At 38.6% G+C, this 16,120-nt stretch overlaps 1 protein-coding gene and 1 long non-coding RNA gene across 2 annotated transcripts; both read right to left on the bottom strand.

Annotated features, from left to right (window-relative positions):
* Positions 1-1,213: 1,213 nt before the first annotated feature.
* LOC112290869 (syntaxin-32) lies at positions 1,214-4,630 on the bottom strand. Its single transcript, XM_024537668.3, has 5 exons — positions 3,938-4,630; positions 3,056-3,306; positions 2,583-2,764; positions 2,131-2,331; positions 1,214-1,857 (listed from the first exon to the last, which is right to left on the bottom strand). The coding sequence occupies exons 1-5, from the start codon at positions 4,209-4,211 to the stop codon at positions 1,698-1,700; spliced, it is 1,068 nt and encodes a 355-aa protein (XP_024393436.1). The 5' UTR covers positions 4,212-4,630; the 3' UTR covers positions 1,214-1,697.
* Positions 4,631-7,896: 3,266 nt separating this feature from the next.
* LOC149987968 (uncharacterized) lies at positions 7,897-12,528 on the bottom strand. The gene is made up of 2 exons (XR_016506115.1): positions 9,820-12,528; positions 7,897-9,533 (listed from the first exon to the last, which is right to left on the bottom strand). It is a non-coding gene; the product is annotated as an uncharacterized LOC149987968 (long non-coding RNA).
* Positions 12,529-16,120: the final 3,592 nt, after the last annotated feature.

Raw genomic sequence — 16,120 nt, 5'->3', positions numbered from 1 at the left:
AAGTCAATTTAATACTCCAAATACATCAAACTATGTAATAATAATAATTTTGAAAAACTTAGATTTTTTATTTTTAATTTTTTTTCTATTGTGATACTTGTGGAAGGATTGCAATTTTTCAAGAAATATATCTAGATTGTTTAGGAAAAAAAGAAAAGAAAAAGAACAGAAACAATTATTGTGCTTAATTTTAAATGATTTAATTTTGAGCATTTATGATAAAGTTTTGTGAATATTCTTAATATACACTTGTTGACAATCAGTATTCTTAAAATATTAAAATTTGACCTTTAAATACAAGTCAATGTTCATGATTGTTTGTAACAGTAAGTAAACATGAGTTGGTAAAGCTGTTGAAGATTTTTTTTACATTTTTGTATTTTATTGTTGAAGCATGTTGATTAAAATGTAAACTAAGTTATTGTATTGAATTTACTACATTAGAATTGGTCTTGCACTTCATTCCTTTATTTAATTGATTATAATTCTTTTGGTTTCAACCAAATCTTAACAAGGTCATAAAAAATGCACGGTTTGGGCAAAATGGAACAACATCAATTAATTTAATGTAGGTATTTCACAGCCTCTGAAATTTCATTGGATAATTTTGAAATATAAATAAGATTCCATATATATATTTAAAGAAAACTAAATTTTAGAATAGGCTTCATTAATTTGATTACTTTGAATTCTTAATGAATTAAGTGTAAACTAAGAATGTTAAATATTGTAAATAAAAGTAGAATCTAACAAAACATACAATTCAAAGGATTTACAAATATATATATATATATATATATATATAACAAAGAAAAAAAATTTGTAAACTAGGTTTTCAAGTTTCTAATACCCCATGTGAAAAGTTTCAAAAATATTCTATAATAATTCTAAGTAAATCTTATTATTGGTGACATGGCTCTTCAAAAATTTAAGTTGTAAAGAATAATTCTAAAACTACACAGAAATCAACGTTAATGCCCAAAATAGTTATATGTTACTGATACCTGCAGAACAATTGAACGATCTTCGATAAATTAGAGCGTTCATACTATGAGAGCACAGATGTATCATTCAAGGCCGACCATTGCAATCCACTGCTTCCAAAATTACACTGATGTAATACAACGAACACAGCTAAAAATTGAAGCAGTTAGAGTCCTTGAATTTTACTCAGTTTCAAAATATTGCAAAAATATCCGTCCAAGGACAAAAATAAAAAAATGGCAAAAATGCCGAGTGCAAACTTCATCATTTTGGATCTGCCCAGAATGCACAATGACCTGATAAATCAACCTCAATATTCGCACACTGTTTTTAACTATCAGAATACAAAGTTTACAGCTGGCAGTTCCAAACATGTCAAAATACTATCTTCAGGTCGACATCTAAGATACACAACCTAGTATGACTTCGAAGACTTCACGGTATCTTTTAAGAGTAGAAAGCAGTATACTGGTAAGAAGATATCCTGTAATCTAATTCACAACAATCTGATGCTGAAACTAGTACGAGTATCTACTAGCTCTGAAAATGAGGTTATGAAGGGCAAGAGCAATGGACCACCGAAACATTAATTATTTTACAATGTTGGGAGCCTTTTCTTGGTACTCAAGCAGAGTTGATAAATGAATGAAATGTCCATCGAAGCAGATTAAGCCTGAAAAATAAAACTCGAAAGGCACTACTCTCCGAAAGATCTAAGCTACAAAAACGACAAAAATCAAGAGAAATGTGATCAAAACCATGAAAATTTTGAGAATAAGCCACCGATTTGACGAGATACTGTCAAGATACTTTAGAAGCTGATTTTGTGCCCCTTCAACATTTGAAAGAGACTCATCCATATTTTCATCAATCCTGCACAAATTACCAGCGACAAAAGTGAGCAGCACATCCTTCAGCTCTAATTCAAGTTCGAGTGTAACTTGACACGATTGTGATCGAACAAGCACTAACGTCATCATACAATATTTCAGACCCGTCGACCACAAGCCATTGAGGTCTACATTTTCCAAACATGCACAGTTTCGAAATGGAAAAGGTAGAGAATCAGTTACTATACAGGCATAAAGACAGGCGTAAATGAGAACAAATCCATGCGAGAGGAATTCCCATTTCAATGATGTATACCTGATGGCAACCTCCCCTTGCTGAGCAACCATGGTGGCTAACTGGGTAAAAATAGTACTCAGCTCCACAATGGTAGATTCTACGTTTTGAAGAGCCTCTGCACGATTTTGCATGTAACTGTCCTGAACAGGAGCCAACTGCTGTTGCTGCAGACGCGCTTGTGACTGCGAGCTCTCTGGTCCGTCGGCTGTATGTCGCCGCCTGTAAATGCGACATAACCGATCAAAACAAAGATAAGCAGGTGTGAACAAAGAAGATTGTTCTTCTTAAAACAGCTTCTAAGAAATTTTGAAAAAGGTAGGGAAAGCGAGGAACAAGAATAAGAAAGAGAAGGCAGTAGAACAGAAAGACGATTAGGTTTGGATATTGAACATTAAGAAAAACTTGCTTCACATTTATCCACAAGACTAAAAAGTGAACTAAACACTACTAGATGAGAGGGACTTGGTTACCTTGAGCTAAAAAGCTCATTGCTTCTCCCAGCTCCATTGCCCCAAGGTGGAAGAGAAACACTTGTGCTAGAAGCGGTATTCTGGGCAGCAGACGCTAGTGGCCCCTGCCGAGCGTACGGATTCACCTGCTTATTCGCCGTAGCAGTGAAGAGTTGTCTTCGGTTATCGTGAACCTTCAAATTCTGCAGGTTTTGAGGATGAAGTAGATTAGTCTTTCACTTTAACCAAAATACCATTTGTGACTTCGATAATCACATGAGTTACTATGAGCGCGTTACCACAACCAACGACGACTGTCTACAAGGAAAGAAGTGAAAAAAAGAAAAAAAAAGAAAAAAAAAGAAAAAAAAAGGGTGTGCAGGACAAGTTTCTGAAAGTGAAAAAGAGGTCTGACACGAATGCGGGACCTACAACTGCTAACCATCCAAAACCAGAAAAGCCTAATCCTCCTAGGTATCGTGAGAATTGCTAACCTCCGTCCGTAATGTGAGAACATCCTTGAACTCCTTCGTAGTGTTCATAAGACGACTCTTAAGAGTATCTACAACTGTGGTGGAATGTTCACTGCTATGCTTGGTTTGGTTCACTCCATCGTTTCTTGAATCACAAAGTTGTTGCAAGTCAGATATGGCTGCATTTAATGCCGTAATGTCTTGTTTGACGACTGATGTAAGCTCCTGAATCTCAACTGCTGGATCGTCGAACATCGATGTTCGCTTTGCCACTATACCAGACACAACCATGCCCAAATGTCAATCAATTAACAAAAACACGACTAAACCGGTGCCAATCGTTCACTTAGTCGAAGATTTATCCTCAAAATTTATAAAAATCCTGAATCAAGTACTCCAATAAAATGGTTCAATTAAGGCCAGTTCACTGAGTTGTTAAGTCATCCAGTAAGCCCCGCTCAATCAAGGTCAATCATTCTCACATCTCCTGCATACTTCAATAAACCTAGAGGAACTAAAATTCATTCGACTTCCTGGTCAACAGTCCTACAGCTAGCTGTTCATCCACCGATCCAAACAGAAGAAACAAAAAATAAAAAAAATAAAAAAACCAAAATTACCTCCAGAATTTCGTTTCAGAACCTAAAACACAACCCACTCCTTCAAATTCACACAGAAAGATCTCGATCTAGACTTGATTCAGTATCCAAACAATACTACCCCTGCATGCCGCATTGAAAATACAAAACATGCATTGATATCTTGCTCTTCTTCATCCGTCGCATCTTTGCCCCAGATAAGACACATTCCATGCACACCGTTACGATAGGCGCCTACCATTACAGTCCCATCCTACCCCCCAACAACAATCTTCTGCACAAATTAACCTACAAGGCAACTCACATTTGGCTAGTTTGGAGAGCTTCTGAGAGGTCTGATGAATACTAAGCCCGATCTGCGACGCACGCTTGTTAAACTCCGACTGCAGGGAGCCAGTCGTAGGAGGCAACAGCCGCGCGGTTTCACCCGCATGCCCGTTCGTTACAGCCCCGTTCGCTTCATTCGCATAAGGCAAAGTCGACCCCTGCGTTTTCCTCAACCTATCGACGATGGCGTGGAACTCCGAGGTCCGATCCCGGCCAGACGTGGAAGGCAACGGCCCCATGGCAATAGGCATCCTCCCCTCGCCCTCACCTCAAAAAACTCCTCCTCCTTCTCCTCCTCCCCGACTCTCCGCAGCGCAATCCGCTTCCGCGAGCACTTTCAAGCATTCCTGTCCCGCAATCAAGCTACCTTCTCATCTCTTCCTCCCTGCCAACAGATCTAACCCCTGCACCGTCAAACACACACAAATCCCTTCCTCGTCTCTCCTCCCACCGCTCCTTCAACACGTTATTTTTCTCACTCCACCCTCATCGACGGCCCAAAAACCGCGAGAGAAAGACCAGGCGCTGTAAGGGAAGAGAAAATTTCTGAGCCAGACAGAGCGCTAGGGTTTGAGAAGCTTGCGAGGAGGAGCGGCATGAGCGCCAGAGCATCCTCGGCGATGGAGTGGCAATAATGATCGAGAGCTCCGCACCAAGCTCCACGAAAAAGGAGAGCCTCGTTGAGACACTTCTATTACTGCCCTTCCTTCCTTGCTTTCTCGCCGCGACGAGTGACGCCTCCGTGTGAACGTAGCCCTCCATTCGGGATTGATAAAAGTGGGGTACGTGTGAACGCGTTCCAATTGTCGGGGTGTATCTACCGTAGATCTACCAGCACTAATTGTGTCCAGGTGGTTGGAATGGACGGTGAGGATGAGTTGATGCGAGACATGGGCTTTGAAAGGGGGTTGAGACATGGGCTTTGAAAGGGGGTTGAGACTTGGCAAACTGTATCATTGCAGAGCCACCAATAGTTTCATTTTAAAAAACAAACAAATAAATAAATAAACATAAATAAAATTAATGTTAAATTTTTTATGTAAATTGGTGGTGCATATAATATGAAAACTAATTGGTTGAAATGTTTGCACGGATTACAAGATGTTGGTTATTAAAAAAGCGTGTCAATATGTTTTAATATTGTCTTATTTTCTACACACATGCATAACTTTAATTTGTGAGCACAAACAATATTAAGATTTTAAATATGGAAAAATTTGTATTTTTTTATTTTATAATTTTGGAGGAATTTTTTATAAAATTTGTATGAATCCTATTTGCAATTGTCTCACTTTGAAAATATCTCATACAAAATTGAGTAGAAAGTAAAAGTATGATTGTAGCCTACGAGAGGTATTAAGTATGTATTTTGATTTCAGATAAGGATAGCAATAACAGGTCTATAATACATACAAAAACATGAGAATCTAACTACTTCATGTTGTTCTGTAAGGACTGTCATTGGTTATTTTACAAAATATAAATTCAACGGATTATCATGATATTGTAAAATAACCAATGATTTTTTAACAATATCATGATAATCCGTTTGCTTTGTGAGTCAATATATTCTTCATATTAACGTGTAAAGAATACGCTGCCATGATTTTTTTTGGCAATTCTTTAAAACACAACATTGTATCACAAAGTACCAAAATATTTGATTGCAACGTTACCATTAATTATATACCAAGTATTTTAAATATCTTACAGGACTTTTTGTTTATCACATCAAAGTTAATTAAAAATAACACTTAACCTTTTTTAATTTTTAAAATTTCCATCTCTACTTTTAAAAAAATAATATTAAATAAAATACAATTTCATCACAAAAAATGCACACATTATTTTCTAAATTTGTACATTTTAAGCTTAGAAAATAAAAATAAAATGATAAAAATGAGTTTATATTTGAAAATTAAAAAGGAAATGAAGTCCCACAAACCTTTTCTGTTCAAATAATTATTCTGTGAAATCCAACAGCTAAGTATACTTTCTATAACTTTACAATAGTTCTAAAAAACCATATTTGAAGAAGCCCACATGATTACCAAAGGATGTTAAAGGAAGAAAATACACGAAGAGGATTTTGATTTAGTAAATACTTTTGGTCTAATCTTCTTGTCTCTTGTAATGGATTTTGTTGCAGATCAGAACTTAATTCATTGTTTTATTTATTTATTTATTTTTTACACTCTACAACTTTCCTAGCATTAAAGGCACAGAGATAGTAAATCGGCAGCTATAGAAATAGTTGTTTACAGTCCAAAGATTCCACAGTTTATTTGAAAATTTAACTCTCTCCTCCAAAAGAAAACAAAAATGTAAGTTTTTCTACTACCCACACACTACTCTTGTCATGCTCACCTTGTTTGTGATGTTTCTAGGATGATTTTTGAATATTTTTATCGAACAAATTCTCCATATTTAACACTCCTTGTAAAGAGAGAGTGAGAAAAATCATGTCTTTGCGTGGCAATTCAAAAGCTTCCAATCGGGTAACGAGCATCGGACTCGGCGGCAGCTGGTGACTTTGCACCAATCTGACATGATCTTCATCATTTTATAGCAAATCTATCTGATCAGTAGCACAATTTGAATCTACCGCCGTCTTTAGTTGAATGCAAGTCCTATGGATACAAGAAAAGCAGTGTTGATCTTGAGAGCCTGAGCTCACACTGATACCTGTCGGTTGCGAGAATTTGTGGTTGTTATCTTCCCGTTCCCTGAGGATGACTCCAGACAGCTATAAATGACAAAATGATGTCGTTTCGATTTCTACAAAAAGAGATGCTAAATATATCTTCAGACAGACTCTCTTCTCATTTATGTTCATTACCATTGGTACTGAACAGTAACTGTGTTCGAGGATCTTCATTGTCACAAATAGCATGATTCCAAAGCTGTGTTGCTAAATAGATGAAAACCACAGTAGGATAATGGAAGAAGAGTGAATGAGTTCTCACTGTTGATTCTCATCGTTGTATTGTTCGATCATTAGGGACCATGTCTTGGGCTGATAGCTTGGATCGATTTGTTGATGAGGAAGCCATCGTACATCTCTAAGCTGCACCAGAACTGATGGATTCCACTTCCACAGATGTTTGTTCGAGCTCGACAACAGGGATGAGTGCCAGACGATAGCACTTCCTCGACTTACGAAGTCTACACGCCTGCTGCAGTGCACGTTGTCTACCTACCTGTGCAGTGTCAAGATATGATTCACACAAATCTTGTGTTTCTTCGTCTTAAGATTATTCTGATTATGCCACCAGAATGGTCCCCGCGGAACATGAAGTCTCCATGTGGCAAGAGCCGTGTCGATGGACTGTATTTATTTTTTATCTTTTATTAGAACAGTGCCACTTTCCAGCCACTCTGCAAGTTCCAAAGAGTAGAGGCCTCTAGTCCCACCTTCAGCATCATCAAGTGACTTTATATCCCAAGTTTGAAGGAGAGGTTCGGATGCTGATACATACTTGGTGTCTTTTCCCATCGAGCGCAGCCAACTGATTTGACTTGGGGTATGGTTTCCGGCCGTTGCGCGCTGCAAAGGAGTGCAGCCATTACCATCGAGTTTGCTCACCCAAGCGTGCAACCCAATCTGCTGAATGTCTACCTCCATTTTAAATTTAGAGGGAGCTCTAGACCCGCAGAGGAATAACTGACTACATATCGACTTTAGAATTGGGAAAAGAAAATTAAATTGCTTTCAGGATCCGTCCGATCCACAAATCCTTTCAGGTTAGGGCTTCTTGGCGTCTCTCGACTAAAACAGTCAATCTTTTCTTTCATCAAAGTTCTAGTTATTATGATGTGGATTCCCACAAGTCCTAAGTTCATGAAACGAAATATCCTGGGAATAAATTGCAAACTCATCACCCCAAATATTCCAAAATTCCAGAAGTTTTTCAAACATATTCCAAGAAAGGAAGATTGACAATCAATATTTAAAGAATGAGTCATTTAATATCTAATTTACAAAGTCAGATCTGGTTTTGATGGATCCAATTGTATACATCACTAACTACAAATTTTGTTGCACATTATTACTAATCATTCTATTAATACATCTATATGACATATTTATTGAAGAGGTTACCCTAACAGCTGAAATGGTCAACTGATACTGCAATTCTACAACATTATTTGCTCACCATGCACATGAGCGGCCAGTTCTACTGGACGAACTACTAAGAAGGAATAATGGGTACAAACCTCGCGATCGCTCGTGAGTTCGACCACAATATCTTCATTATCTTGCATACTACCAGAAATATGCAAGGGTGCCAGGCCAGCAGGCACAATCATGTTAGGCCAAAAGAGGTTTATTCACTGCAACTTGAACAGCATCAAGTTATTCAACTTCTCGATATCCGCAACATTCGTCACCACTTTGCTTGCAATGGAAGAGGGAACATACGCAAGTATAATCTCCACCATTCCCCTTTTGTCTTCCTGCGAACTGGATAGAAGAGGGAACATACGCAAGTATAAGCTTCACCATTTCCCTATTTTTCCTGCAAACGACTCAGTGTAGTAAGCCAAGATCGTATCGTAGAGTCTGACATAATCTAGGTATACAGGTATCTATGATTTGCCCTTCTCAAATATTGTCCAAGAGCTTGCGAACCACACCACATCAACTGCGTTCAAACGAGATACCACAAGGCACATCAACCGAGTCGCAGAAACCTAAACAAACATTGACAGCATCAGAATACATGCAGTGTCCAGGATACCAAAGAGGATCTCCCTGAATATGTATAGGTCATCTCTGGGATAAGGTCTGGAGTGATAGTATGGTAAGCAGAGAAAGAGATGATAAAATTTGAAAAAAGTTGGCTGGGGCATTGTTCAGCCAGCAAAAAGAAACATACAAAATACAATATTTCCTCTACTAAGTTATCCCCTACTAAGTTATAACCTCTGCAAAGCTATGGGAAAACAGTGGAACCGACATAGTTCTACAGTGCTAACTTATCCCCTGCTAAGTTATAACCTCCCATAAGTTCTACCCTAGGATGCGAACCGACTCATAACTTAGTAGAGGTAATACTGTATGTCACACTTGACCTCCGAAGGAATGAATACAAGAATTTGAATCACTAAATTTCATTTCATATCCATTCTTCAGAAATCTCGAAATATAATGTTAACATAGGGTTCAAGGAGAAAGAAATGTAAATAGGCTTACTTTAAACGTTAGGCTCAGTGGAATCATCCCTTAGCCTTGAAATACCAGATCAAAATTACCTGCCCAGCTCAGGCAGGAAAGATGCTGTCCTCATCAACGACTTGACGCACCACCTAACTACAACCCAGAACCTCAACACACTGTATGCTCTCTGAAAGAACAACATGGGACGTGCAAGAAGCTGCCAAGTCAACTTCTTTTTCAACCGTGCAGTTCTCAGAAAACACCAATCTAGCGGCAATAATGAGAGTCCTTGCAATGGATAGTGTCGTATCGTTTTCGACCTGATAGAGAGGTTTTCATATGCCCAAGGCGGAAAAAAAATAATTCTGGATATGTATTACATAATATCAGAAATCGTGTACCACTTCACGATCTGCGAAACATATAGTAAAACAAATCATTACAACCTACGTGTCCCAGCAGATTCTCACAAAATTCTGAAGTTCCATCACCACGTTAAAAGAGAGAAAATCCCACATCTAGGAAGCGAATTATAATACTTATCAAACAATAATAGTCACTTGCATGCAAGAGTACAGAAGTATGTAGAGATGTGCAGAGAGAGAGAGACGACTGCATAAGCAGGCACATGTTCTAATCCAACAAGAAAAAATTTAATTCGAGATAAAAAGATTCAAGCCAGGGTGAAAATATCGAACCTCTAGAAAACAACGACCCACAGCATATGGACGCTCTACACAAGATGTGAATTTCGCATCCAAATGTAGTAAACTTTCATATATTCTGAATTAGGTGCTGAAATCAACAGCCTTAGTCGAGTTGTCAGCAAGCGTGCACAAAACGAGCATTAAAATTGTGTTCATTTCCAAAAGTAGATGACAGGATCTCGGATCATACCATGTTCTATGATCCTCGTTTTAACTACCTCATGAACTTCTATACGCTACCTTGCAGAGGTGCATCGAACTATTGACAGCATCACGAAAGTAAGAACTGTAAAGAACCAACACATAATAAAACACCCTGAAATTGTGGAATCAGTTTCACGATCACTCTAAATGAAATTCACAATGAGAAGAAGTTGAAGATGCACTTCTGCTCAGCTAGAAGTTGGCCTGGTTACAACTATTATAAGAACAAGACAATTAGGTCGATTGTAGCTCTCTATAACATAATTAAGATATACCGATTTTGAAACAATATGTGGAACAAGGGGCAGATTAGTACCTAATCCTGAACATGATTTAACTACTGAAAACCACTTTTAAGCAAAAACCTACTAATCTCTTGGCATATTAAAACCTACTTGGTGTGTGAAGACCGCTACTCGCCTCTTCTAGACATGAAGGATAGATGTGGCAAGTATGTAATCAATATGATACCACAAGCTCAACGAATTTGCTGAAACTGAAGATCTAGAGGTAGTTCCTCGGGATTTCTTTTCAACAATTTCATTGCAATACGTGGAGTACCTCAGATACCAGGACAAGAAAAAGTACATCGTCAGAACTAAAATGGTTCAAATTACGTCGTTGCTCACATAACAAAAACCCATGACAATCGTTTATATACAACTTCCATACAACAACTCATCGGTCTAAAGAAAACTTGAGTTAAAGAATGCACACACGTGTCAATGACGTTTGAGAGTGAAGGGGAAGGCTGACCCATACAAATAAGAACTCGATGGCAATTGCTCATTCGATCCAGAGTGTTAACTGCCACCAGATTGTCGAGTAGATTTATCAAAATTCATCTCCTAGCGAGAACTAGATGATAAGTCATCAATATTTGCTGAATATTCCTGATGCCTTACGATGGAATTGTGGAAGACATCCTTTCATTTTTAGGTTCGTGTTTTTTTAACTTTACTCTTAACTTATTCCATCCGGTTAAATCAATCCTTATTTTAAGGATAACTCAAGGATTACTCGTTATTTAGTAATAGTTGAGGTGGCCGAATTTGCATAAACATGATGAAAGACTACCAGTACAGTAAGAGCCACAAAATGGAAACAAACTGCTCGACAAAAGGGCAACAAATACATCCAATTTCTGCTAAAGATTCGAACAATACTTTCACTGTTAGATTGGCAATACGAAAAATATGTTTTCGACAACAAACCTCTCTTGATGCCTCAGGAAAGAACAGAGTGATGAGAGGTCGCACAGTATTTTTCACTTGGACAGGTCCAAATAAGATGATCATCAGACATGAGACTTACCTGGAAAGAACTGGTATTGAAAGACTGAAGATCTTGTGTCACTAAGTGAGTTAACGCCAGCTTGGTGCATATGCCTCTCCATTGAGTTCTTTCACGAACCCTGGCTCGATCCTAATATCAAACCAATTTCCTCCACCCACCTCCAAAACGTGGATGTGCTCGTCAGACTTTCATACGTAGCCACGTAACAAGAGAGTGCAAATCGACGACGTTTCTTATACAAGGCAAAGCCTACGGCTGATCGATGGAAAACACTGTTTTCGACTTTCAACTGAAACTAACGAGAAATGGCTTTTACGAAACGTAGGCAATATAGCTAATGAAAGCGATTTGAGACTAAAGTGGGTGAACCTTAACTTGCTCAAGCAACGGCAATGACTCGTAGACCAGGATAAAGTCGTTTCTATCCAGAATACGAACCATACTAAACCTCAAGGCAAAGAGATACGGCTCCCAATTAAGTGATAGAAAATTGAACCAAGCCGCTCCACTTAAAGAAAGGAAATGCATCAGCTTAAATTTCAACTTGCAAACGTCTGCCAGAACAGATACACTAACACAAACCATTTATACCCCTCCATTAATCAACATGCTACCTCAGGAACGAAATCCTGTGCCTTATCACCACATAAGTCGTAAGGCTATTCTTGCGTCATCATGAAGTCCACCGCCGTTGCTGATAAATCCAATGGACAAGAGATAATAAAGGTCAGTCGATGGCAGAATAAAAGCCCGGTCTAATGGCAATCAAAGATTGCTTGTAGCTCTACATTGTGTAAGTGTTGAGCATGTTGGCGACTCAGGTATTATCGACGAAAGCACTAATTTATAAACCATCCCCAATTTCCACTTTCTAAACGATGGATCCAAATTCCAGCTGCATGAAACCCTCCGATGAAGGTGACGAAATCAGTAAGAAATGCGGGAACCAAGAGAAAATCCCACGTGCGTATAGCTCTGTCTTGCATCATGACATCCAGTGTATCCTTCGCATGCGACAACCAGATCCTGAAAGAGCATGGAAGACAAGAGTTTGATATGATCCACGATGTAGCGTCATGCTCTATCAATACCCAGTCCACCTATAACTCAATCCTTTAAAGTTTATGGCCCTTAATGTTGTGCTTCGAACCCGAATAAGCATCACTCTGTCCATCGATGTCAACGGTAACACAGCGTAAGAGTTTCTCAAATAAAAATTAGAATAACAGCTGTCCTTAAACAGGAACTTTGTTTCCTTTCCAGAGCCCCGTTCCAACTGGGTGTACAATGGGTGATTGCTTGACCACTAGATCCGTACTAAGACTCGCCCTGCCTTAGCCTTTGTATCCCTTTTTGGACATGAGGAGCAACTCTCACATTTTGCTTTCGCAAAAAATACAAACCAATCCTTATAAGGCCGGATTGACGGCCTCACCCCTGTCTCTAGTGAGCTTCTCTTACTTTGCTTCGAGAGCTAGCTTAGTGGCACCCCTCTTTCCAGTAACTCCACTATTTAACTCTTCCACTTAACATCATTTATAATTGGGATTTTAGTTTCACATTGTTAGCTTCCTTTTTTGTGTGTTTGCTTTTCAAGTTTCCTCCCTCACTTTTGAAGGAACTATGTCTTCATCGTTTTGGAGTCTTTCTCTTGATACTTCTCTTTTCTTTGTCCACACTTTCCATTCTTGCTTCATAAGCATCAATGAGTGGTTTAATGTGCCTTAGATAGTTTGCAGAAACCCATTGGTATTCTGTTACTGGGAATCCTTCAAAAGTACATTGATACACTAAGCCCTGGCTTAGTCTTTTCTTCCCTACTATTCCATTTACTTGTCCTAGTGTCTTATCCCATACACCATATGAAGGCTTCGGCCTCAATATTTATTCAGGGTGAAATCCTTTCTCATCTCAAATAAATTTCTTCAACACTGAGACATGGAATACAGGGTGAAACCTGCCTTTCTTCGGAATATCAATGAGGTATACAACTTTATGTATTACCTTTAAAACTTCGTAAGGTCCAGCCCATCTTTGCACCCACTTATGTGACAATGAATTGGGAATGGACAACTTCGTGGTGTCTAACCAAACCAACTCTCCAACTTCATACACAACTTCGAGGTGATGCTTATCAGCCACTCTTTTGTATTTCTTCTTAGCTTGCTCTAGAAAATGGATGGCCATTTTCTAAATGTACTTTCTTTTAGAGACCCACATTGTTGCTTCCTCAGAAAAGAATGTGGATGGAGAATCCTCATCTTTTTTTTTCTAACATTCAGTAGGTCTTAAGGCGTCAAATCCATGAGCTACCTTGAATGGACTCATTCCAATACTTGTGGAATGAATGATGTTATAACAAAACTTAGCTTGTGGTAACATGTATACCCAATCACTATGGTCAGCTGCTATATGATTTCTCAAATACATATTAAGGATTGCATTGATCTTTTCGGTTTGACCATCTCCTTGGGGGTGAAATGCAATAGTCAAGATGAGTTCGGTCCCTGATCTTTTCATCAAGTGTTGCCAAAAGGCCATTAAAAATTGCACATTTCTATCACTTACTATATTCTCTGGATACCCTTTTTGGCAAATCTAGTGATCATAGAAGAGTTGTATTGTTCTTTCAACACCATCACCCCACTTAATTGGAATGAACTTTGCATGTTTACTAAACCTATCCACTACTACAAAGATGGAATCATAACCTTACATGACGCGCAAAGATGTCATGAAATCCATTGACAAACGTCTATATGGTACCTTTGGTATGGGCAAGGGATTTAGCAAATTCATTATCTTTTGAGTACTTGCCTTATTCATTTGGCATTTGGCACAAGAAGCCACATACTTTTCTTCATCTACTTTGAGATGAGGCCAATAGTATTTCTTGGACAATTCTTTCATTGTCACTAGTACTTTGCGATGTCCCGCTTTTGACGTGTTGTGGAACTGTCATGGACATACATTGGAAGATTCTTCGAATATTCTTTTAGAATATTCTCTAAAGATTCTCTAAAGATTCCTTTAAAAGGTTCTAGAAGATTCTTAGAATATTCCCTAAAGATTCTCTTAGAAGGTTCTAGAATATTCTAATAGATTCTAGGAAGTTGCTCGAGAAGTTTCCTAATTAGTAGAAGTTGTTGGAGAAGCGTCCTAGTTAGCAGAAGTAGCTCGAGAAGCTTCCTATTCAGTAGTATATATAGGAGTCGAGGCTGAAGGGTTCTTCAGTCTCGACAACACATCTCTTGGAGTTCTAGCTCACCTTTCTGGTGTTGTTCTTGTACTCATCTGTTTAATCAAGTTCTGCCACTTCTTCTTGAACTTCTTATTAGAATTCAAGTCTGTATTTTGTGTCCAAGACAGTTTGTCGAGACTGCATTATCACTGGTATCAGAGCTAGTTCCTTCTTGTTAGAGAGTGGATTACCCCTCTTCTTGAAGGTGTGCTAGTGTTTTAGAGGTTGCGGATTACCCTCCTCTAAACTGATATCTCTTCTTTCTCAATATTGCAGCCTTATTCTTCTTCAAGAGAGTGGATTACCCCTCATCTTGGAGTCTTAAGGCGTTTTAGAGGTTGCGGAGTACTCTCCTCTGAACCAATACTGTCCTCTTGTCAAAACTCTTTTTTCTTCTTTTTGAAGGTTAGCCGAAGGTTAAGATGTTAAAATGGCTGAAAGTTTGGAATCCAAACTAGACACCATCATAAATGCTCTTGCCTCGTTGTCACATAGGACAACAGAGATCGAAGGAGTCATGGTAGGACTCCATAACAATGGAGCATCTGGGATAGCGCCATCTAAAGCATATCAGCCTCAAACTTCTGCGCCAGAAGAAGCAGTTCTACCTCCATTTCAACAAGATCGAGTAGTCCTACAACAAAAGGAGCTGTCACGGCCATAATCATGTAAGCTAATAATTACATATAGAAATAGGTAGAAGTAAGTAAAAGTAGATAAAAGTAAGCTAATTCTATAATATTTAATATAGAAGCTTCCTAGAAACTTCCTAGACGTTGCTTTGACTTCATAGGTGTCTTTAATTGACTTTTTGGATTAGAAACGTGGTCAACAAGTTGGCCATGTGCCACACATGTTGTTAGCTTGAAGATCAAGCTAACTATGTGGCCCACACGTAGAAAAACTTGCCTTGTAAGTCAAGGCATGTGTCCTACAAAGTCAACACATATTGGAGGTCCTATAGAACGTCGCCACGTAGCCCCTAGTTAGATAATATATATAGAGACAAGAGTGAAGGCTTCTTCACTCTTGTCAACTCCTTTCTTGCTTCTAGTCCAGGTTCAAGAGTCTTTAGTTTCTTGTCTTGTGGCAATAGCCATTCCAGTTTCCTTTTAATATACCTACTTGTTTATATTTTGACTTATTATATCGAGATAGCCTTTTGGTGTATATTTTCCCTCATCGAGTCTTTGTCCTTGACAGGAGCCTCGAGTTAGTCTTCCGGATAAGTTTGATGGAACTCGTTCCAAGTTTCGAGGTTTTGTCAACCAAATCAGGTTGATAACAATTTTACAGCCCGAACGTTATCTGACGGAGGAAGCGTGTGTTGGGCTTGTTGGAACCTTGCTTACAGCACAAGCTCTGTCTTGGTTTACTCCCTAGTTCGAGAAGCGATCGCCAATCTTGAGCAACTTTGAAACGTTCTTGGAGGTGTTTGCAGAAGCATTTGGCGAGCATGATAAAGTTCGATGGGCTACAACAAAGATCTGATCGCTACGACAAGGAACACGCTCTGCATCAGTCTATGCCTCCGATTTCAGACAATTGGCA

The sequence above is a fragment of the Physcomitrium patens genome, chromosome 13 (genome assembly GCF_059467195.1).
Source record: "Physcomitrium patens ecotype Gransden chromosome 13, ASM5946719v1, whole genome shotgun sequence".
In the NCBI taxonomy this organism is placed as follows: Eukaryota; Viridiplantae; Streptophyta; class Bryopsida; order Funariales; family Funariaceae; genus Physcomitrium; species Physcomitrium patens.
This window is presented reverse-complemented; position numbering and strand designations above follow the sequence as displayed.